This window comes from Aethalodelphis obliquidens, unplaced genomic scaffold, assembly GCF_003676395.1.
Source record: "Aethalodelphis obliquidens isolate GAN/ISIS:26980383/991018 unplaced genomic scaffold, ASM367639v1 scaffold77, whole genome shotgun sequence".
NCBI lineage: Eukaryota > Metazoa > Chordata > Mammalia > Artiodactyla > Delphinidae > Aethalodelphis > Aethalodelphis obliquidens.
Window position 1 is genome coordinate 607721 of NW_020838021.1, and position 25701 is coordinate 633421.

The 25701-nt window shown below is 40.2% G+C and overlaps 1 protein-coding gene across 4 annotated transcripts in view; it reads right to left on the reverse strand.

Moving 5' to 3' along the window:
• Positions 1 to 24451, reverse strand: part of OCRL (OCRL inositol polyphosphate-5-phosphatase) — a 56351-nt gene extending 31900 nt beyond the window's left edge. Inside the window, exons 1-8 of one of the 4 annotated variants that reach the window (XM_027092288.1) lie at positions 24239 to 24451; positions 23893 to 23963; positions 18303 to 18382; positions 15589 to 15627; positions 2194 to 2304; positions 1695 to 1784; positions 874 to 994; positions 617 to 778 (exon numbers count right to left, since the gene is read on the reverse strand). In XM_027092288.1, coding sequence (XP_026948089.1) covers positions 617 to 778; positions 874 to 994; positions 1695 to 1784; positions 2194 to 2304; positions 15589 to 15627; positions 18303 to 18382; positions 23893 to 23963; positions 24239 to 24277 — 713 coding nt within the window. In that variant the 5' untranslated portion in view covers positions 24278 to 24451. Of the gene's footprint in view, positions 1 to 616; positions 779 to 873; positions 995 to 1694; positions 1785 to 2193; positions 2305 to 15588; positions 15628 to 18302; positions 18383 to 23091; positions 23215 to 23892; positions 23973 to 24238 lie in introns of those variants that run through there. The other 3 variants (XM_027092287.1, XM_027092289.1, XM_027092290.1) reach the window with 3 other exon arrangements.
• Between the last annotated feature and the right edge of the window lie 1250 nt (positions 24452 to 25701).

The following is a 25701-nucleotide window of genomic DNA, read 5'->3' on the forward strand; positions in this document are numbered from 1 at the left end:
TCTTGGACTAAAAGGGTACATGCTGTTCGAAAATAACAAAGGAAAGCGTTGCTGCTTTGAACATCGGGATACATGACACACACCACACGTAGTGAGTCCAGAAAAGAGGATATCACCAAGATGAAATGAAAAATATAATAGAGGAAAGAATCGAAGATAGACCTCCCAATCAAGATGCTTGGGTGAAACTTCCTTCAGTTAACTTCCCAAAGTAGGTAAATTAAAGTCTAGTGGTAATGGCGGACTTAATTTTCCAATATTGGCAAGAAGAAACTCAGCAGGTCAGATAGATAAACACACTTGCTTATGGAATGTACTAGGAGACAATTCTCTAGTACTTGTGAGCTTGACTTGGTTCTCTAAGAGTGGATAGAAAGGTTAGTAGAGGTGGTATCATTAGTAATTAGAAAATCCAAGGGAAATTGTAGCACTGGCATTATTTTGGATATGTATGTTATTGACCAGCATAAAGACAGGGGCTTGAATCAGCTCACCATTCTCTTCTTTATGCTTTTATTCTGAATTAAGCTAATTAAACTAATACCTTAAATACCCAAAGACCATTTTTTCCTATATGTACTAACGTTTAGCCTCAGTAAGTAGAAGAGAGACTAACCTGAAAGTCTGAATGTTGACATATTCTTTCTCTCGCTTTGCCAGGATGTGTTTGATGAGACCCTCCCGCTGCCCAGACTGGGTGTTTGGTACAAAGAGCTTCCGCATGGTATTGGTCACTTTGGGCTGTTCCTTGTTAGAAGCTTCCTTTTCACGTGGAAGCCTAGCAAATAAATGAGGAATTCAAAAGTGAAATTGCCTTAAACAATTCCCATGTGTGTCTCACACGTGGGAAATCTGTTTCAACATAGGACTTACATTCTATTCACTGAAGATGGTGGGGGTGGCGGTTCCCGATGAACCCCTGTAGGCTGATTCTGCAAATTTATTTTCTTGTCCAAATTCAAAGATGAAAAATTATCCTCAAATCCAAGAAGCCCTGAAGGACACAGAACCCAGAGTGGAAGGGGGGAAAAGATAACATCCAACTTATCCAGGATTGATAGGACTTTGCTTTGATCAGCGGTTTTGGTTTGATCACTATTTGCTCAGTGGCGTTACCAAACAGAAAGGTATAAGAGTAGTGATAACGTAGATTGGGGGAAGAAGCACATCTGTCCCTGAAGCACTGACATATTAACTAGAATGACAGTAAGTTACGTTAACTTGGAACGTGAATAATAAGAGCTAGTCTTTATAGAAGACTTTTAGCACAATGCCTGGTTGATAGTAAGGAGCTATATCATTATCTCACTTAATTGTCACAAAGACCTCATGAGGTAGGTGCTATTAAAAATCTTCCTATGTTACAGAAAAAGAAACAGAAGCTCAGAGTTGTCAAAGTAATTGGACCAAGGTCATATAACTAGTAAGTCAGAGAACGGGGATTCAAACCCAGGTAGTCTGGCTCCAGAGCCTGCACTTTTTACCCCTCTGCTAAGCTGGCACTGAAAGAGCTAATGTGCCACAGAAAGGATCAGGAGTGAACGTGAGTCAGTGGGTACAGACTTGATAAAACCACTCCATAGGAGAAGGTATCTGACACTGACATTAATCCACATTATCTTATCTGCCCAGATAAAATCTATTGACTCTGCAATAATCATAGCAACCAGGGAAAAAAAGAATCTTTTCAGTACCTGAAAAAACAGAAGAGTTGTCCTCAGTGTCTAATTTCTGGTACCAGCTGGATGAGTCCTTTTGCTCTGGAACAAGAAGTTGTGACTGCGCTGGAGAGATAAGGGTCATAGTCAGAATGGAATGACTATTCCATTGAATGGAATATACCATAACCAAAGGCCATTCACTCAGCACTCAAGTGCAGGGGCCAGCGCCATTCTTGAACACAAAGGAAGAGACTAAGAAAATGAGGGCAGCTCTGGGATCATCTGGGACCAAAGGAGGATTACAGTCTGCAGTAAGCTGTCCAAGGAATGAAACTGAAGATTCTGGAAATTGACTCAGTGTCCTTAAAGCTGAATAGACTTATTCCCTAACCTATCCCTGGGGCCATTCCTGAAGAAAAAAAAAATCGCCTATCAAGGCTCTAGGGGTGAGGTACTTTGCTAATGGCCACTTGCCTCTGTACAGCATGTCCCATGCAAGTAGTAGAAAGAAAACTGCTGAGGCTTGAGTTACCTTCCTGAGCAGCAAGGACCTCTGAGAGGAACTTCAGACAGCGTTCCTCATCAGGGATTTCAAAGCGGCGCTCTCTGGTCCAGTCCCCCTGAATCCGAATTTTGCAGCCACCTAAAAAGAATGGAAATCCATGTACATATAGCTACGGAAAATAATGTTTTCTTGGGATATTTTCAACTTACCAATTTAATAGGAGAAGGTCCAGATTGCAAATATTCCAGACCTCTAACGTGTGAAGCATGCCTATAAGATCAAGGGACTGGGTGTGGTGGTGGTGCTGGGGGTGATGCACAGAGGAAAATCTAGTGAAGGCTGATAAACTGTGTAAATGAGCAGCCCGATAGAGTGATATGGTATGTACTGAAATCACAGTTTCCTACTTTCTGATATATTGCTCAAATGTCACTGTAGGAACCTCCAAAATCTAGCAGAAGATCAATTCCTCAACCACCCTCCTCCCATCTCCTAGCTGGAAATTCCTACCACTTCAAATCCAAATCATATAGTAAGAGTCTCTGAAGTGTGAAGGGAAAAAAGGAAATATGATGGTTTGTTCCTAGGTACAGACTGTACCCAGGCAATTGAATTTATAAGCTAATTAAAAAAAAAGCATAATGGGATTGGTTTGAATTATTCTGAAAAGAAGCATCTATACCTCATTTACGTCAAGTGAAAAATGTATGTCTTGAATAAACTCACAAAAACAATATAATGACCCATGTCCAGGAGTGGTCTGGTTCAAGTACAGTCAGTTGGAAAACAGTATAATTAGAAGCAAAGTTATCTGGGACTTTAGTTTCTTATGTATATAACATACTGTCTCCCCTTTTCTAATGCCCTCTATTTACCATCAACTGTCTGGATATGGTGACCCAGGAAACCCATGTCCTTGTTTACATTCTTATTTTAACTGATTTATTACATTTATTGCTTTCTCATGGCCCTGGAAACGATAAGCTCCTTCAGGGCAAGAGGCAGGCTGCACATACCGGTTATCCAACACAACACTCTCAATGGTCTCCCAGGGTTGTTTGGGACAGAGGGGCTTCTCAGGACTCAAGACTTCCAAAGCTAAGACCGGGAAAGTCCCAGGCAAACCGGGTCGTCGGTCACTTTATTGATAACCATGACATCAGACTTCACAGACAGAAGGCATTTAATGACTCCCAAACTGGACTCTTTCACACTTGTAAATAACAAAGAGGTGAGAAAATAAAATGAAAATCCTAGTTTCTTATGGTAGAAATCCACTTCTGAACCTTTGACTCTTTCTTTGCATTTCTTTAAGTTTCTGTATTCACAGATATTTAGTGATCAGAATAAAAGAGATAAACATAGAGGAAAAAATGAAAAAGAAGGCACCCAAGAGGACCAGCAATAAGAAAATTAACGGGGGTGCCACTGTAAGGTGGAGAAAAAAAGAGGGGGCATGAATAAGGACTGTCAATTAGAGCAGGCTTGAAGATACGATGGGAAAACCTCCTTCAGGGCACAAGTAGTCCTCTCTTTCTCAGATAATTTATATTAAAAGTAGAAAAAAATTTAAAAAGAGCAGTTCCTACCTGATACAGACTTAGAACAAGAACACATATTCTCTCTGTCCCACAATCCTTGAAAGATATATTTTAGCAAATATAAAAAATAAACTGACCCATTTAACGGACAAAAGATTCCAGAAATTGCTTACAAAGTAACACTAGATGCTCTCTCACCACGTTGCATGGGAAAGAGGACAAATTACCCCCACCACGCAACCTTCTACTCTCCTCCCTTCCAGCCCCTCTGGCCTCTTTGTGATCAGCAAACACTCCTCTATCTTCAATTTCTCCTCTGAATACTCCCTGCATCTCTCAGTAGTTCTCAACTAAGCGTGCATTAGAATTACCAGAGGCGCTTTTAGGAAATACTGCCACTTGGGGCCCCATCCCAGGCCAAGAAAACAGAATCTCTGGGGGTGAAGCCCAGGCACTGGGAGTTTCTAAAACACTCCTCCAGGTGGTCTAGTGCATCCAGACTGAAAATCAGAGTCACCTGCAAACTGGCTGGGCCCTGAGACTAGCTCTCGCTGCGGCCCTCTGAACTAGAGGCTATTTATAGCCTTTCACACCCTATGTAATTTAAGACTGATGTCCTTATTTGTCCTAATGCCATCTCCAGACCATTCCCTCTCCTCCTCCCTCATGAAAAATCCCTTCTCCTTTGAGGCTCACCCACTGGGCTATGCCAGCTTCTTCCCTTCCCTCCTCCATGGAATCATGTACCAACTTCCCAGAAACTTCCAAATCCAGGCCTGATTAAGACTTCCTCTCCACTCACAGCCCTGCTTTAACTTTGCGTCCCTGAAAAATTAGCACAGAAAGCTCAGTCAACACCTTCAACTTCCTCATCCAACGACCTTGCCCCTCCACCTCAGCCACCTACTCCCTCAGTCCCTACTGGGGCTGCCTCAGTTCTACCCTGGACCTTTCATCACAGAAACACCATCACCTCATAAATCTCTAATTCAAATATCCCACTCTGAACTGTTACTCCTTCCAGCTTACCTGCTCTTATGGGAACCTCCAGCGCACTGATCCCTCCACTTTCTCAGTATCCATTCACTTCCTCCTGCTTTCACTTCCCTTTTTATCAAACAGATGCCATCGTTTCACTCTGTTGCAAAAACCCAGAACTGCCTTACCACTCTCACTCTGTTTTGGCTAACACCTATCTGGCTAACTCCCAACCCTCAGAAATCAAACTAACTGCCTTCTCTGTACTTACGTCTGAGGGAGTAAAACCACACACACACGCACACACACACGCGCACACACACATACGTACACGCACACGCACACACACACATACACACACGCACACACATACATACACACGTGCGCGTACACACACACACACACACACACACACACACACACACACCATTATAAATTGACTGCTAACCTCAACGGGGCCCTATATGATAGGAAGCAATCTAAGTTTCCATAGTCCACTTGTCTCCCACTACTATTTGGAACCACTATTCACACCTTCTCATTTATCCTCAATCTTTGGATCCCCCTCTTCTCAAGCTCTCTTCTTCATACTTTATGAGCTTTACCTCATACCTCAGAGGAAACGGAAGCCATCACATGGAAACCTACCTGTATCTGTACTCATCTTCTCCTTTCTCTTCTGATGCACGAAGGAGGAGTCCTCCTATCAAAGGCCATCTTCTTTTTGAATTGCAACCCCTCAGGTTCTCTCAGGAATCTCACAGTCATTCTCTAGACACCTCCCCCACGTAGCTTTAACCTCTTCCTCACACAGGCTCCTTCTCATCAGCATTAAAATAAATCATGTTCTAAATCCTCATCATTTAAAAAACAAAAAACCTTCCTGGACCCCATATCTTCCTCCAACTCCGGTCCACCTCTACATTCCCCCTTTGCAGTCAAGCTTTAAAAGACACACAGTTGCTACCTGCTCACCTGCCATTTCTCTCTTTAATCCACTCCAATATGACTTTGGCTCCTACCACCCCTCTGAAATTGCTTTGTTAAGGTCACCAATGATCTCCATAGTGCTAAATCCAATGGATACTCTTCAGTCATCTTATCAGACCTAGCAGCAGAAATCAACATTTGACCCCTCCTTGAAACAGTCTCTTCCAAAGGCTTCTATGACACCATGCTCATCTAGTTTATCTCTCTCTTTGGTCACTAATTTTAAGTGCCCTTTGAAGCATCTCCTCCTCTATCTGAACTTTAAAAAGTAGAGTGAGTTCAATCTTAAACCTTTTTCTCACTGTGTATCAGCACTGTCCAATAGGACTTTCTGTGATGATGGACATGTTCTTTAACTGCACTGTCCAATATGGTAGCCAATGACCCCATGTGGCTAAGGAGTACTTGAGGAGTGCTGAGGAACTGAGAAACTGATTTTCTAATTTCGTTCTAACTAATTTAAATAGGCACATATGACTAGTGGCTATGGTATCTGAGAGCACAGCTCTATATACAGTCACATCATCTCTCATGGTTTCAAATACCCTCTATGTGCTAGAGACCCAGACTTTACCTCTGAGCTTCAGATGCATACATTCAACTGCCAATTTATCACCTACACTCAGATGTCTCAAAGAAATCTCAAAGTAAACATAGCTAAAACTGAATTCGTGACCCCTACCCCAGGAAAACTCATTCCTCCTGCAACGTTCTTATTTCTGCAAATGGTACCACCATCCACATTCATGCCAGAAATCTCGGATTCATCCTTGACACTTCTGCTCACCCCCTGCACCCACACCAACCTCTGTTGATTTAACCTCCAAAAACATTTATCAGATCTGTCCACTTCTCTCCATTCTTACTCTCTAGCTTAAACTACTGAAGGAGGCTCCTAACTGGCACCCAAACATAGGCATAAAATCCTTCATATTCTTTCAATTTTTAGAAATCTGTAAATCCAGATTCCTTATCATGGCTTATGAGACCCTACTGGATCTGGTCCTAGCCTGTCCTACCTTGTGCCTGAGCCTTCTTTCAGGCATCCTGGCCTTCTTTCATTTCAAAGAAAGTGTCAAACTACTTCCCAAATTGGGGCCTTTTCACATGCAGTTCCTTTTACCTGGAATACTCTTCCCCATTTTCACCTGTCTCTTACTTATCCCCTCTGGTCTCAATTTAAATGTCACTTCTTCAAAGAGGCCTTCCCTGAGTACCCTGCCTAATTTAGTTAGCACTCTTATAAACTCTCTGTATTTCTCCTTGATAGCATTTATCAAAACTGCAATTATGGGCAATTCCCTGGCAGTCCAGTGATTAGGATCCTGGGCTTCCACTGCAGAGGGCCTGGGTTTGATCCCTGGTCAGGAAACTGAAATCCCACAAACCACGCGGTGTGGCCAAAATAACCCCACCAAAACAAACCAAAAAACCCCCCTGCAATGATACGACTATACCTTATCAGTTTAAATTCTGTTTCCTTCACTAAGTTTCATGAAGTACCATGACTACATTGCTTTCTGCTATATCCCCAGAACACAGCGCCTGGCACATGAAAGGTATTCACATGTTTATGGAATGCATTAATGGGTTATAGGCATCTACGTGACACTAGCATCAAACAGCACAGAAGCAAGAACCACGGCTGGAGGAGCAACCTTACCTATGCTGTTCTCTACTGACTGTGCAGCACTTAGAATAGTGCCTGGCAAATAGAAGGCACTCGACAAATATTTGTTGAATAATGAATAAAAGAGGGTTTAATATTAGGGAATTAGTGTAATACAGTCCATCAATAGGTCAAATAAGGAAGAACAATATAACTATCTCTATAAATACAAAAGACGTTTGATAAAATTCAATATACATTCACCATTTTAAAAACCACACAAACTTGAAATAAATGCAGTTTCTTAACATGGTTTTAAAAAACCCTATCAAATCAACAGGCAACAACATCCTCAACAGTGAAGCACCACTTGAGGCATTCTCACTGAAACCAGGACCTAAACATAAATCATCATCATTATTTAACGTTGATCTCCAAATTCTTGTTGGTGTAATGAGACATGAAGCAAAACTAATAGTTATAGCTACTAGAAAGAGACAAAACTACTACTTGCAGATGACTAGGGCTGTCTATCAAAACCAAAAAAGAAAATAAACAGCCCCCCCAAAATAAAAATAAATTTCTGTAAAGTGGCTGGATAAAAGGTAAATATCTAAAATTCAACAGCTGCTCTGTATACTAGTAATAAGCAATTAGAAGATAAGAGAAAAAAGGTTCCACTGACAATAGCAGCAAACAAATAAAATCCATCAAAAAACAGTTAACCTACAAATGTATGATAGCTATGAAGAAACCACAAAATGTTACTGAGAGATATAAAGAGAAACTGAGTAAGTAGAGATAGATATACCATGTTCCTTGACAGTGACTTAATTTTATAAAGGAGTTAATTTAATAAAATTTGGTGCATATCTATGGTGAAATATTAGCCATTAAAAATCATGTTTTTGGAGGAAACAAGATGGCGGAGTAGAAGGACGAACTCTCACTCCCTCTTGCGGGAACACCAGAATCACAACTAGCTGCCAGACAATCATCGACAGGAAGACACTGGAACTCACCAAAAAAGATACCCCACATCCAAAGACAAAGGAGAAGCCACAATGAGACGGTAGGAGGGGCACAATCACAGTAAAATCAAATCCCGTAACTGGTGGGTGGGTGACTCACAGACTGGCGAACACTTATACCACAGAAGTCCACCCACCTGAGTGAAGGTTCTGAGCCCCACGTCAGGCTTCCCAACCTGGGGGTCCGGCAACAGGAGGAGGAATTCCTAGAGAATCAGACTTTGAAGGCTAGTGGGAACTGACTGCAGGACTTCGACAGGACTGGGGGAAACAGAGACTCCACTCTTGGAGGGCACACACAAAGTAGTGTGCGCATCGGGACCCAGGGGAAGGAGCAGTGACCCCGGGGGAGACTGAACCAGACCTACCTGCTAGTGTTGGAGGGTCTCCTGCAGAGGCGGGGGGTGGCTCTGTTTCACTGTGGGGACAAGGACACTGGCAGCAGAAGTACTAGGAAGTACTCCTTGGTGTGAGCCCTCCCAGAGTCTGTCATTAGATCCACCAAAGAGCCCAGGTAGGCTCCAGTGTTGGGTTACCTCAGGCCAAACAACCAACAAGGAGGGAACCCAGCCCCACCCATCAACAGTCAAGTGGATTAAAGTTTTACTGAGCTCTGCCCACCAGAGCAACAGTCAGCTCTACCCACCACCAGTCCCTCCCATCAAGCCTCTTAGATAGCCTCATCCACCAGATGGCAGAGAGCAGAAGCAAGAAGAACTACAGTCCTGCAGCCTGTGGAACAAAAACCACATTCACAGAAAGACAGACAAGATGAAAAGGCAGAGGGCTATATACCAGATGAAGGAACAATATAAAACCCCAGAAAAACAACTAAATGAAGTGGAGATAGGCAACCTTCCAGAAAAAGAATTCAGAATAATGATAGTGAAGATGATCCAGGACCTCGGAAAAAGAATGCAGGCAAAGATGGAGAAGATGCAAGAAATGTTTAACAAAGACTTAGAAGAATAAAAGAACAAACATCTAGAAGAATTAAAGACCAGAGATGAACACCACAATAACTGAGATGAAAGCTACACTAGAAGGAATCAATAGCAGAATAACTGAGGCAGAAGAACGGATAAGTGACCGGAAAGACAGAATGGTGGAATTCACTGCTGCGGAACAGACTAAAGAAAAAAGAATGAAAAGAAATGAAGACAGCCTAAGAGACCTCTAAGACAACATGAGACGCAAGAACATTCGCATTATAGGGGTCCCAGAAGGAGAAGAGAGAGAGAAAGGACCCGAGAAAATATTTGAAGAGATTATAGCCGAAAACTTCCCTAACATGGGAAAGGAAATGGCCACCCAGGTCCAGGAAGTGCAGCGAGTCCAATACAGGATAAACCCAAAGAGAAACACACAGAAACACATAGTAATCAAATTGGCAAAAATTAAAGACAAAGAAAAATTAGTCAAAGCACAAGGGAAAAACGACAAATAACATACAAGGGAACTCCCATAAGGTTAACGGCTGATTTCTCTGCAGAAACTCTACAAGCCAGATATACAAGCATGATATACTTAAAGCAATGAAAGGGAAGAACCTACAACCAAGATTACTCTACCCGGCAAGGATCTCATTCAGATTCGATGGAGAAATCAAAAGCTTTACAGACAAGCAAAAGCTAAGAGAATTCAGCACCACCAAACCAGCTCTACAACAAATGCTAAAGGAACTTCTCTAAGTGGGAAACACAAGAGAAGAAAGGGACCTACAAAAACAAACCCAAAACAATTAAGAAAATGGTCATAGGAACATACATATTGATAATTACCTTAAACGTGAATGGATTAAATGCTCCAACCCAAAGACACAGACTCACTGAATGGATACAAAAACAAGACCCATATATATGCTGTCTATAAGAGACTCACTTCAGACCTAGAGAAACATACAGACTGAAAGTGAGGGGTTGGAAAAAGATATTCCATGCAAATGGAAATCAAAAGAAAGCTGGAGTAGCAATACTCATATCGGATAAAATAGACTTTAAAATAAAGAATGTTACAAGAGACAAGGAAGAACACTACATAATGGTCAAGGGATCAATCCAAGAAGAAGATATAACAATTATAAATATATATGCACCCAACACAGGAGCACCGCAATACATAAGGCAACTGCTAACAGCTATAAAAGAGGAAATTGACAGTAACACAATAATAGTGGGGGACTTGAACACCTCACTTACACCAATGGACAGATCATCCAAACAGAAAATTAATAACGAAACACAAGCTTTAAATGACACAATAGACCAGATAGATTTAATTGATATTTATAGGACATTCCATCCAAAAACAGCAGATTACACTTTCTTCTCAAGTGCGCACGGAACATTCTCCTGGATAGATCACATCTTGGGTCACAAATCAAGCCTCAGTAAATTTAAGAAAATTGAAATCATATCAAGCATCTTTTCTGACCACAAAGCTATGAGACTAGAAATGAATTACAGGGGAAAAACCGTAAAAAACACAAACACATGGAGGCTAAACAATACGTTACTAAATGACCAAGAGATCACTGAAGGAATCACAGAGGAAATCAAAACCTACCTAGAGACAAATGACAATGAAAACACGACAATCCAAAACCTATGGGATACAGCAAAAGCAGTTCTAAGAGGGAATTTTATAGCTATACAAGCCTACCTCAAGAAACAAGAAAAATCTCAAGTAAACAATCTAAACTCACACCTAAAGGAACTAGAGAAAGAAGAACAAACAAAACCCAAAGTTAGCAGAAGGAAAGAAATCATAAAGATCAGAGCAGAAATAAATGAAATAGAAACAAAGAAAACAATAGCAAAGATCAATAAAACTAAAAGCTGTTTCTTTGAGAAGATAAACAAACTTGATAAACCATTAGCCAGACTCATCAAGAAAAAGAGGGAGGACTCCAATCAATAAAATTAGAAAGGAAAAAGGAGAAGTTACAACAGACACTGCAGAAATACAAAGCATCCTAAAAGACTACTACAAGTAACTCTATGCCAATAAAATGGACAACCTGGAAGAAATGGACAAATTCTTAGAAAGGTATAATCTTCCAAGACTGAACCAGGAAGAAACAGAAAATATGAGCAGACCAATCACAAGTAATGAAGTTGAAACTGTGATTAAAAATCTTCCAATAAACAAAAGTCCAGGACCAGATGGCTTCACAGGTGAATTCTATCAAACATTTAGAGAAGAGGTAACACCCATCCTTCTCAAACTCTTCCAAAAAACTGCAGAGGAAGGAACACTCCCAAACTCATTCTATGAGGCCATCATCACCCTGATACCAAAACCAGACAAAGATCCTACAAAAAAAGAAAATTACAGACCAATATCACTGCTGAATATAGATGCAAAAATCCTCAACAAAATACTAGCAAACAGAATCCAACAACACTTTAAAAGGATCATACACCACGATCAAGTGGGATTTATTCCAGGGATGCAAGGATTCTTCAATATATGCAAATCAATCAATGTGATACACCATACTAACTAACTGAAGAATAAAGACCATGATCATCTCAATAGATGCAGGAAAAGCTTTTGACAAAATTCAACACCCATTTATGATAAAAACTCTCCAGAAAGTGGGCATAGAGGGAACTACCTCAACATAATAAAGCCCATATACGACAAACCCACAGCGAACATCATTCTCAATGGTGAAAAACTGAAAGCATTTCCTCTAAGATCAGGAACGAGACAAGGATGTCCACTCTCACCACTATTATTCAACATAGTTTTGGAAGTCCTAGCCACGGCAATCAGAGAAGAAAAAGAAATAAAAGGAATACAAATTGGAAAAGAAGTAAAACTGTCACTGGTTGCAGATGGCATGATACTATACATAGAGAATCCTAAAAATGCCACCAGAAAACTACTAGAGCTAATCAATGAATTTGGTAAAGTTGCAGGATACAAAATTAATGCACAGAAATCTCTTGCATTCCTATACACTAATGATGAAAAATCGGAAAGAGAAATTATGGCAACACTCCCATTTACCATTGCAACAAAAAGAATAAAACACCTAGGAATAAACCTACCTAGGGAGACAAAAGACCTGTATGCAGAAAACTATAAGACACTGATGAAAGAACTTAAAGATGATACCAACAGATGGAGAGATATACCATGTTCTTGGATTGGAAGAATCAATATTGTGAAAATGACTATACTACCCAAAGGAATCTACAGATTCAATGCAATCCCTATCAAATTACCAATGGCATTTTTTACGGAACTAAAACAAATCATCTTAAAATTTGTATGGAGACACAAAAGACCCTGAATAGCAAAAGTAGTCTTGAGGGAAAAAAATGGAGCTGGAGGAATCAGACTCCCTGACTTCAGACTATACTACAAAGCTACAGTAATCAAGACAATATGGTACTGGCACAAAAACAGAAATATAGATCAATGGAACAGGATAGAAATCCCAGAGATAAATCCACACACCTATGGTCAACTAATCTATGACAAAGGAGGCAAGGATATACAATGGAGAAAAGACAGTCTCTTCACTAAGTGGTACTGGGAAAACATGACAGCTACATGTAAAAGAATGAAATTATAACACTCCCTAACACCATACACAAAAATATCCTCAAAATGGATTAGAGACCTAAATGTAAGAACAGACACTATAAAACTCTTAGAGGAAAACAGAGGAAGAACACTCTTTGACATAAATCACAGCAACATTTTTTTTTGGTCCACCTCCTAGAGTAATGGAAATAAAAACAAAAATAAATAAATGGGACCTAATGAAACTTCAAAGCTTTTGCACAGCAAAGGAAACCATAAACAAGACTAAAAGATAACCCTCAGAATGGGAGAAAATATTTGCAAATGAATCAATGGACAAAGGATTAATCTCCAAAATATATAAACAGCTAATGCAGTTCAATAGTAAAAAAACAAACAACCCAATCCAAAATGGGCAGAAGACCTAAATAGACATTTCTCCAAAGGAGACATACAGATGGCCAAGAAGCACATGAAAAGCTGCTCAACATCACTAATTATTAGAGAAATGCAAATCAAAACTACAATGAGGTATCATCTCACACCAGTTAGAATGGGCATCATCAGAAAATCTACAAACAACAAATGCTGGAGAGGGTGTGGAGAAAAGGGAACCCTCTTGCACTCTTGGTGGGAATGTAAATTGATACAGCCACTATGGAGAACAGTATGGAGGTTCCTTAAAAAACTAAAAATAGAATGACCATATGATCCAGCAATCCCACTACTGGGCATATACCCAGAGAAAACCATAATTCAAAAAGACACATGCACCGCAATGTTCATTGCAGCACTATTTACAATAGCCAGGTCATGGAAGCAACCTAAATGCCCATCGACAGACAAATGGATAAAGAAGTTGTTGTACATATATACAATGGACTATTACTCAGCCATAAAAAGGAACAAAATTGAGTCATTTGTTGAGACGTGGACGGATCTAGAGACTGTCATACAGGGTGAAGTAAGTCAGAAAGCAAAAAACAAATATCGTATATTAATGCATGTATGTGGAACCTAGAAACATGGTACAGATGAATCGATTTGCAAGGCAGAAGTTGAGATACAGATGTAGAGAATGGACGTATGGACACCAACGGGGGAAAACCGCGGTGGGGTGGGGATGGTGGTGTGCTGAATTGGGTGATTGGGCTTGACACTGATGTGTATAAAATTGATGACTAATAAGAACCTGCAGTATAAAAAACCAAACAAACAAATAAAATAACTAATACTAAAAAAAAAGAAAAAAAATCATGTTTTTAAATAATTTTAAATGACATGAGAAAAGGTCACAATATACTGTTAAATGAAAATGCAGGATAAAAACTACATATGAGGATTCCAACTATGTAAAAATATAAATAAAAGACTGGAAGGAGATACATAAAAATGTTAATTACAGTGGTGATCTCTAAGTCTCAGGAGCATAATTTTAATTTGATACTCCAAACTTTTCTGAATTTTCCAAATTGTACATAATGAGGATGTATTACCTGTAAAGGCACAGCTCAGTTTAACTTTTCAGCTTTGGATCAAATACCTATTTCCACACTAAGAACAGGACATTTAGGTATCTAATTTCAGCAGCAATGTCAGTCACTGCTGAACAAACTTTGCTCAAATTTTGCTTTATTAGTGCTGTTCTTGCCTTCTGCTTTTTCTGTACAATAAGACATAGCTATTAAGTTATTTGCTCTCTTGGATATCTGCAGTAGAAGCTAGAAGCTGGAAGTGCTCAGCCTTTCAGGATCAACCCTTAAGACTTCCAAAATCTATGACCAAAAGAAAGAATTAATAAACCCAAACCAGAAAAAGTCTATCTAAACTTCGCAATACAAAATAATAGTGCCAAGGACAGGGACTGTGTCTAAGCAAAATTATGTATAAACTGATAGTCCCAAGCTAAGGGCCAAGCCCCACTCATCCAAGGACTCAGCCAAGAGATAAGGTAACCCATTTGATTTAGATTCATGTGGTCATATACTCTTTCCCACAGCAAACACAGAGTAGATACAGTAGCTTTCAAGTGCCCATTTTCTCCTCCCTATGTTAACAGAGTACAATTTTAGATGATAAATGGAGAACAGCTTGCACAGAAAGTCAGTGATGATTTGCTTCAAACAGATAAAAATGAGAGAACAGAAACAGTGAGAAGGAAGACCATGTTCTCGCTGATAAAGAAATGCCTTGAGAGGATGGGCTTAAATAAAAGACCAAAATTATTTTAAGAAAAAAAAAAGGTATCCCTGGTACAAGAGGGACTCTGTAGTCTCCCCAAATAATATAACAAACAAAGGAAAACATTATGATTTAACATGCAAAAATAAAAAATGGATGGGGGGAGAAAAGCTTAAAACATAACAGCAGTTGAAAAAAACACTCATAAACCTTATGTGCTTTAAACACTTTCTGGCCCCTCCTACAATTTTCAATTCCACAGTAACGACTTAACTGATAGCAACAATACTGGTAGTTCAAAGAAGTTCAGCATTAGAAAAGCAGATCATATTTTCAACTTTTTAAAGATTCTTGCCAGCCACCTGCTTTTACTTAAGCTTAGGCTAAATGTTTTTGGGAGGTAATGCTAATTTGTATGGCTGCCTTAAGAAAATGGAGAATACAGGATAAAATGGTAAGATAAAAGTTGTGCAAAAAAGGTGTCTTAAATACAGTAGGTATTCAAGTAAATATTTGTTGAATGAAAATCAACTCCATTCAGAAAGATACTCACTGTTTGAAGCTATGTCAATCAAAAGAGTTTCTTCTGCTTCTGAAGGAAAAGAAGAAAGAACAGAATCAGGGAAGAGAAAACCATTCATTTCAACCAAAAGAAGTATACACCTAACTAAATAACTACTTCTCTCAATCACCACTCCTAGGTTTTAGAACACATTATAAAAATCCTTTGCTTTTTTGTTTAGCATTTTTAAAGGGGATTTTAACAGCACTACGTTCTAAAGACTATGAGCAATTCAACTAAAAGAAAAATTAACTGAACAAGTAACCACATGGAATGCCTCAAAGCAAATCAAGCAATGACAATAGTAGGGAATATAACATGTTAATCCAAGTGAAGGTGTTTAATTCCCCTCAACTATAACACACTAACTTAATATAATCTAACTGTATCACTTAGATAATTCTTATAAAAAGCCGAGAAAGTGACCCCAAAGGCCTAAAGGTGAATTACCTTCTTAACTCAAATCTAGTCTCTGAAAATTTCCCAGGGACCTCATTACCTCCACCCCTGTCCCATACAGGAGCGGAGAATACTTGAAGTTCTTTATCTTCAGTCTACCATTAACACTTGTGGATCCAAGGCTTACCACACCCAACACGGAAGTATAAAATGGGCCAAAGGACAGTCTCCAAGTTCAGAGTCCTCTTTCCTCTCTATGGCTCACCTGGACTTCCTTCCTTACCTCTAGTGTCTAGACCCAACCCATCTCTTCCTCTCTGACTTCCCTGGATTTGGCCAACGGCATCTGCCCGACCCTCCTGGCTAGTTAAACTCTGGGTACTGACTTCTTGGGATTCGTTTGGATCTACCTTGGCCAAATGTAGTAGGCTCAGCCTTTTCTAGTTCCCTCACTAGCCTGGATTGTATATTTGGCTCCATTACTCAGGTGCAACAGAAGCAACTGATAATTACCTAAGTTGTCTAATATTAGAGAATAGTCTTGATACTTTTACTAGCATGATGAATGAAGCAAGGGACAACAGTGCATCAGGGCATAGGTATTACATGTTCACAACTGCTCTTTGATAACTTTAATTCTTTAAAATCGAAGTACTTAGAGACTTTTCAAAATAGATGTACAGGTTGGGAAACAAAGGATGTGAAAACTCAAGGAGGTAACCGTTCCTTTTGTCATGCGGAACTACTGTGTGTGTGCACACATATTTTCCTAGATTCCAATCTAGCAATCTGCCATCTATTTCTTATTAAAAATAAGACTAAGAGAAACAGGGTAAACAAGACTCTAGAAGTACTGATAGCACAAAAAGGTATAGAGTTAATAGGATACTAACGTCATGTTCTTTGGCTTTTCTCCTCCTTAAAGGGCTGAGCATGTAACAAAGGGTACTATACTATGAAAAGTGAGGTGACCACAGTAACTTACTATAGCATGCAGGTGCCTCGTTCAATATGTCTCTCTCACACAGGACAGGCTAAATGGCTAAATAAAAGACTTCATTCTTCTATACAATGTGTATTCTATTCACTGTGGGTATTTTTAATTCTTAATACATGCTCTCTTAAAAGGTCATGCCCACTTAGTATTTCTACTTACAGAGATAAATCCTAAGGAAATAAGAGACATGCAGGAAGATTCATTACTTATTTATACTAACAAAAAATAACCTGAATGTCAAACACCGGGAATAACTACAGTATAGGCCATTCATAAAATGGAATAGTATACAGCTATTAATAGCATGTAAAAGCACTTATAATATGATGGCATGTGGAACAGACAAAAATCTACATACAGAATGAGTCCAACCCACCCTAAAAGTTGCAGGTGTAGAAAAAAGGAAAATGTTAGGTGTTTATCTCTGAAGGATGTGAATTTACTTATTTCCTTTATAATTTTCTGTTCTTTCCAAACTTTTTACAGTATACATATATATTAGTTTGGTGATAAAAAAAAGTTGAATGTAGTTTAAGAAAGAAGCCATGCAAGGTAGGATTCAAGTTTTCCAAGAAGCTACAGCTGACACAGAATGCCTGTCTGATGAAGCCAATGAACCCACTGGAAACACAATGCATTTGTTCTCTAATAATCTATTTCCTTTCTAGAGCAATGTGAAATGACAGAAGCAACACCTCCTACACAAACCTCCCAATTTTTGAGTCTCATTGTAGCAGATGAAATAACAGATTTTCTGTTCTCTTTCCCCAAATTCGAAGGCAGGAAGCCAAATATTTCCTCCCCAGAGTCGATTTTCTTATGATTCACCAATGCAAAGGTTTGAGAATCAGCACAATTGAGTGTAAGGTATTACAATCTGGCAAGGCTTGTTGCCAAATGTTTTAATTTCAAATAGTGTGGGGAGAAAGTGCTGAACGCATGTGAATTCAAGTGACCTTGATACTTTACAATGAGCAGTGTATCAGTTAAACCCAAGAATGTGATTTAAATCCACATATAGGTTCATCAGCATAAAAGACTACCTACATAGGTAACAGACTACATATATCTCTAACCCCAGCCAGGGTAGCAGGTAAGAATATATATATTTCAATATAATCCTTCAGGGTTCTTAAACAAAGCATTTATCATCTTCTCAATGGTAGATGAATAATGTTATCTTTTTGCACAGAGTGTAATACATTTCATTTTATGTGCAGTGACAAATTTAAATATGTATGGTATTATACAAAGCAATAATGACCAAGGAAAAACATTATAAAACTAGCTAAGCAATTAAAGCTAGTACCTTGAACACATCTAAAGTGGCTATTTATAGGAATGATATCTTGAACATGCTGTTCCTTCTTGTGCAACCGGATTATTAGCCTAGGAAACAGAAGAATGCATCAACGAATAGCTACTGAAAAACTCAAACATTTAACGACAAAATACATTGCTGTGTTGTTATACAAATCTAGTCTGTATTTATTAGACTTGCTGTATCTTGTTCCCTGGATCTGAGTATCATGATGATATTGCTTTAGGTCTAAAAGCATATTAGTGGTGATCAGTATCTGAATACCCACAGTTCTATGCCATAGAGAACATAAAGTAGTCTATGTCCTAAAAACAGTTTACAAACTTAAGAGCATGAATTACAGTGCACACACCTTCAGATTACGCATACCAGAGACAAGAACTAATAGCTAGGTGTGAAGTCCATGAGGGCAGGGACTATGGCTGTCTTTTCACCATAGTATTTCTAGCACCTAGTACAGTACCTGGCACATAGTAGTCACTCAAGTTTGTTGAATAAATGTATTATAAATTTCATCAATTAGCTTTCTGGTTATATTCCCATGGCTTTTATCAAAGAATGATTCTATCTCTTCAAACAAATATACAGGTTCATGGAGAAGTAAGAGGAGGTGCCCAGCCAGCTGAATCAGTCAAAATAATCCCAGTGACCAATAAGGTAGCAGATATCACAACCAGATTGCCTTTACATCCCTTGTGTTTTTCCCATGGTTTCTAATTTTATGATAGTACTTCTGGTAAGCATGACTGAACTTGGCCCCCCAGTATGAAATGCAAGATTTCTAAATTCCTATGTACTCCTGAAATACTAATTTTCATTTACTACTTATTCTTAGTGGCCCACAGTCAAGGTATAACCTACTGGTAAATGGCCATTCTGAACATCTCCTACCTTCCCCCCAAATCACTCTTCAAGTGGTTCTTTTTGCCAGGAACTCTCTTCTTTTGTTCCTGAGACCTAGCTCAACTATCACCTCCTCTGTGAAACTTGGCCTCATGCCCTTTGCCTGCCCCTCAAATAGAGCACTTAACACACTCTGTTATAGTTACATTTATTTCCCTCAGATTTGAGCTCCTTGAAAGCAAAGACCCTATCATATTCAGTTTTGTCACCTACCTAATAGATGCTCAATAAATATTGGTTGAATAAACAAACATTTAATTAAGCTATAAACAGATGAATTTCTAAATACACCTTTTCAACATGTGATATTAGAAGGCATTGTTCTGAAAGGTTTGATTTCCATTTTGTTGTCTTTTGGGGAGGCTTATCGTTTTAGCTTTTTGAAATTTTTTTCAAATGTGTTAACTTTGAAGGAGTTAACTTGGGGAAAGGAACTGCTTAGACAGGACTAAGGGAAATAAAAGTATTGATGCTGTCTTTCTGCTCTGATCCTGCTTGCCTAATTTGCAGGGGTTTAATATTTTAAGGTGACTACAAGAATATAGGGCAGACCCTTTTCAAACTGCAAAGTTCATGAGTCAAGCAGAGAATCCTATAAACCCAGATGGAGACCAGAAAGTAGATAAGATTGACAAAGCAAGGGTCAAGGAGGAAGAGCTTACTTTGAGGATAATGAACACAAACCAATATAATTCCCAAGTAACATAGTATACAAATGGTGTTGAACATCAGCAGTAAAGATTCATCTGGATTGTATTGTTAAAAACCATCACAAAACAGACAATGACATGGATGGACCTTGAGGGCATTATGCTAAGTGAAATAAGTCAGACAGAGAAAGACAAATACCATATGATCTCACTTATGTGTGAAATCGAAAAACAAAAACCAAAATACTAAACTCACAGACACAGAGAACAGATTGGTGGTTGTCAGAGGCAGGTGGTGGTGGGGGGGATGAAATGGGTGAAGGGGGTCAAAAGGTACAAATTTCCAGTTATAAAATAGACAAGTCATGGGGATGTAATGTACAGCGTGATGACTATACTTAATAACAGTGTACTGTATATTTAAAAGTTTTTAAGAGAATAAATCTTATGGACCTAGTTGCAGGGCAGGAATAAAGACGCAGACATAGAAAATGGACTTGAGGACACCGGGTGGGAGGGCGAAGCTAGGGCGAAGTGAGAGTAGCATCGACATACATACACTACTGAATGTAAGATAACTGGACACTACCAAACATAAGGTAGATAGCTAGTGGGAAGCAGACGCATAGCACAGGGATATCAGCTCGGTGCTTTGTGACCACCTGGAGGGGTGGGATAGGGAGGGTGGGAGGGAGGGAGATGCAAGAGGGAAGAGATATGGGAACATATGTATATGTATAACTGATTCACTTTGTTATAAAGCAGAAACTAACACACCATTGTAAAGCAATTATACCCCAATAAAGATGTTTAAAAAAAAAAAGATAATTGGCTGGTGGGAACCAGCAGCATAGCACAGGGATATCAGCTCCGGTGCTTTGCGATGACCTAGAGTGGTAGGATAGGGAGGGTGGGAGAGAGGCTCAACAGGGAGGGGCTATGGGGACATATGTTTGCATATGGCTGATTCGCTTTGTTGTGCAACAGAAACTAACAGGGTATTGTGAAGCAATTATACTCGAATACAGATCTATTTTAAAAAAAGAGAGAGAGTAAATCTTAAAGGTTCTCATCACAACAGGGCTGCACTGGTGGCGCAGTGGTTAAGAATCCACCTTCCAATGCAGGGAACACAGGTTCGAGCCCTGGGCCAGGAAGATCCCACATGCCACGGAGCAACTAAGCCCGTGTGCCACAACTACTGAGCCCATGTGCCACAACTACTAAAGCCTGAGTGCCTAGAGCCCATGCTCTGCAACAAGAGAAGCCACCGCAATGAGAAGCCTGTGCACCGCAACGAAGAGTAGCCCCTGCTCGCCGCAACTAGAGAAAGCCTGTGCGCAGCAACGAAGACCCAATGCAGCCAAAAATAAAAATAAGTAAATAAATTTATAAAAAAAAAGTTCTCATCACAAGAAAAAAATTGTTGACTATGTGTGGTGATGAATGTTAGCAAGAATTATTGTGGTGATCATTTCATAATATATACAAGTATCAAGTAATTATGTTGTACACCTGAAACTAATACAATGTTATACATCAATTATTTCTCAATTTAAAAAAGAAATGCAACCCCCCAAAAAAATACCCATCACAAAACATAAACTGGGAATTTAAGTTAATTCCACAAATATTTATTTAATATCTACTACATGTTAGTCACTAAATAAATTGTAACAAGAGAGTAGGGCAAAGAATAAGAATAAAAATTCTACCTAAATCTAATCATTCCTTTCAACACAGAAAGGTGAAAAATAATAGGTATATGGCAAAAAAATGGAAATCAGAATTTGGGAGTTGGAAACAGAAAAGAGTAAAAAATTGTGAATGCAGACCTAGCATTATCCCTAGGAAATACTTCGATTTGTTCAAGAAAGGTTAAAGATGAAACAACAGGTGGCATCATAATCCATTTGCCTTGAAAAAATGAATGTTAGTGTTTGATTCCTTGTGTGCAAAAAAGCCTTACCTTTAATTGTAATTTTAGTCTCTCAAGTAAATTTCTCCCATGGTTGATAGCAGGAACTACAGAACTAAAGAATGCAATAGGCTTCAAGTTCTAGGATAAAAAGGCCCAAAGTAAAAAAGTTCTGGACACTCAAGTCAGAGAAGGCACCCAAGAGACCAGGATTTGAGGGATATATATATATATATATATATATATATATATATATATATATATATATATGGTTTGACAGTATCAGGTGTCTCCAATAAATGATTTCAAAAGAAACTTCTCAGACAATGTAATGACTCAGACAAATGACTTAACCTCTCTGCACCTCAATTTCTATATCTAGAAAAGGGGGATGATGATGATGATATTACAATTTCACAGTAACCCTCACATGAGGGTTAAATGAACTAATTCATGAAATGCTTAGAAGAGTACCTGATACACATCAAGCCATTGAGTGTTAGTTGTGCTATACCCTTAAGTTTTACAGAACTGGAATACAGAATTTGATTTCTCTATGGGGAGGACACAAATAATCAGGAGAGCTACCACTGCAAGGTTAAAAGTTCTTCCAGTACAAGAGACCAGACAGAATGAGGCATTTACCTCAAGGCCAGCTGCTCACTCCCTTATCAGCTGAATAGAGTTCCAAACCTACCAAACCAAGGGACCAGATCCTGGGATGTGGTCATCTCAACAATGTAGCTATTTTATTTAATCCTTATAATTTTGTTTTTAAGAAGAGGAAACCGAGGCACAAAAAATTTACTGATTTGCCCAAGGCTTACATCTTCCCACCCTATTCTTGCCTTTGGAAGTGGCAGTGGTGTTCCACTTTTCAATTCACTTTTCTGTTGAATTTACTTTCATTAAACTGGTCTTCCAGGGTTTGATGAAATCTGGGAAAAATAAAATGAATTTATCACATCAACAGAACTGACCAAGCAGGATCTAGGGAAGAGCTACCTCCATAGAACCAGTTGACGTCCAGTTGAGAGTGGCACCAAGAGCCTCAGAAAAGGGCAGGCTAGGCCAGTGTGAATTTCTTCTCTGTAAAGTGGACAGCATAGATAAAGACTGAGTCTGGACAATCTAAAAGCAGGGACTGAGAAAAATTGTTTTTAAGCAGAATCCAATGTTGGGGGATGGCAGGATTTAAATGATCAACAATTTAAAAATTTTCAGCGATCAACAATTCTTCACTGATGTCAAGAAACCAGTGAACAACCAGGGGAAGTGGCTTGGGCACACAGCGATAGGGACCTACCTATGATATGTGATGGTCATCAGGGATACTTTAGATGAGGCATTAGTGGCAAGGGAGATCAGCAGTATAGTGATGGCTTATCAAAATCTTTTGATCCATCAGTCAACAGTCTTTACTGAGCTCCTATGTGCAAGGCAGAGTGGAAGGTAACACACCCTGATGAAATGTCAAATGTTGTCTACATTTCTACACATTTCATTACTTTTTCTAACTGTCAAGTCAATAAGTGAGGCAGTTACTGGCCTACACAAAACCATTACTGAATTAATGAATATGCCTCCAAGCACACGGAATAAGGGGGTGGTGAGACTGGAGGAACCAGCTGAATGAGGTTAAGAAAAGGCACCTCTGTAAGGTTAACAATGAAGCGTTTCTACAGTACTTATACTTTTTGTAAACCACTTTCGCATTTATTCTCCCAGTTAAAACTCCAAAGGCTATAAATTAAAGCAGTTAATGTTTTTATTAAACTGATGAGGACACTAAGGCCCAGAAAGCTTTACTGACTAGCCCAGGATTACACAACCCATGTCAGTTGCAGGGGCAGGAACTAAGAACCCAGGCTTCCTGCTTCCCCGCCCATTGAGTCCTTCCACTGAGCCACAAGGACAGGAGCAATCAATCCACCGGCTTGGAAGTTGGGGACAAAGCTCGGTGGTTAGAGCAATGGCACGTCACACCTGGGCCCGAACCTGTTGCCTGCGCGGCCTCAGTGGGAGGAGGGTGGGTGGTTTGTCGCGGTTTGGGGTTGGGAGGTAATGGCAGGCTCCCCTTCTCTGTGGGTATCAGGTGGTTACTTACTCATACTGCCCGTTCCTCTGGACTAGGGTCAGGGCGCAGGGCTCCCGGACAGGACCCTTTATCTCCATACCCTCGATAGTATGCAGGCGCTAGTCAAGGGTCTCTTCTAGAAGCGCTGCCCGGAAGGGGACCCGCGGTGTGGGGTGGAGGGAAGCTCCCGCCCCTCAGCCCACCCTCCCTCCCCAGGGTCGGAGACAGCGCCTCCCGCGCTGGCCCCCCTCCCCCGCTCGGCTCGGCCTCGGCTCCTGACCGGCCCCTAGCCGCCCCTCTGCTGCGATCCGCAGTCCCGCGGACCCCCGCCTCCGCCCCGCGCGGCCTCCCCTCCCCCCTTCTCTCAGGCGGATACGGCAAGGGGCTGGACTCCAAGCGGGAGCGGCGGCTCCATCCCGGCAGCTTCCAGGCTCGGCGGGGCTGCGGACTGCGGGCGGATCCAACGACACTGCCTCCCGCGTCCTCACACCCCCTCGCTTCGGCTGCACGTCCTTAGAGAAACGGCTCCGTGCCGGGCACGGGGTGCCGGGCGCGAGGAGCCGGGAGCCGGGAGCCGGGAGCCTGACCCGAGAGAGAGCGGCGCCTCCCGCCCCCGCCAGTTTTCCAGGCCGCCGCAGATTCCGCCCCCTGCGGCCAACCTGCGGAACTGCAGGGAGAGACCCGTCGGACCGGGGGCGTCTTCCCCACATCCAGCAAGGGATACGCTTTCAATGCTGCCTGTGACAACAGACTTGTTCTGGTGACTTTGAAGATTGCCATAGAACCAAAGCACAGTCATACCAATGAGGGAACTCAAAGGTGTTGGGGCTACTAGGACCTACGTCATCCATTCAAAAAGTCCTTGTTATGGTTAATAGAATGCACCGTACTGATTACCGTACCTCTCAGATATCCCCCCCTACTTCTTCCTTCCACCACCTAACTAGGGAAAATCCCCAAAGCTCAGACCTTTGCTTTCTTTGGTCCCCCTCTAGGTCACCTCTAAGCAGGCAAAGACCAAATATATATCTCTGGCCCAGATCCCTTGCCTAATATAACCCATTGTTACCAAAGCATTGGATGAAAAAACTAACTCATCGTTATTTCACACAGTGACCCAGGCTTGAAATTTCAAAGCCATGTGCTTGCTTCCTCTCTCCTAATTGCTCTGTAGCCAATCAGCCAACAAATCTTGTTAATATGTTCTTTGGAATTACTTTTAGGTTCCTTGTTTTCTCACCATTCAAACTGCCATCACTTTAGCGTAAGCCCTTGTGATATCACCTTTGACCATTTTACTCTGTTGACAGTCATAAGAATATTCTTCCCAGAGTAATGTTTCAATTGTGTTATTCATTTGCTCAAGAATCTACCATGACCTATATTTCAAGACTGATTTAAACCGATTGTAATTAAGACAGTGTGGTATGGAGGTAGACAGACCAATGGAACCAAATACAGAGTCCCAAAACAGATCTACACATATATGGAAAGTTGTTATGCAGCATATTTGACATTTCAAATCAGTGAGGGAAAATGCATTATCCACTAAATGGTGCTGGAACTATTGATAATCGACATGGAAAATTATAAAATTAGATCCCTATCTCACACCACAGAGAAAAAAAAATCAATATCTGGTGGAATAAAGATCTAAATGTGAAAAGCAAATCTTTACAACTTTCAGAAGAAAATAGAATATCATTATGACCTTGGAATAGGGAACGAGAATGATTACTTAAGACACTAAAAAGCACAAACAATAAAGGAATTGATTGACACATTTAACTACATTAAATTTCAAAATGTATGCACTTCGAGATAACATAAACAACTTAA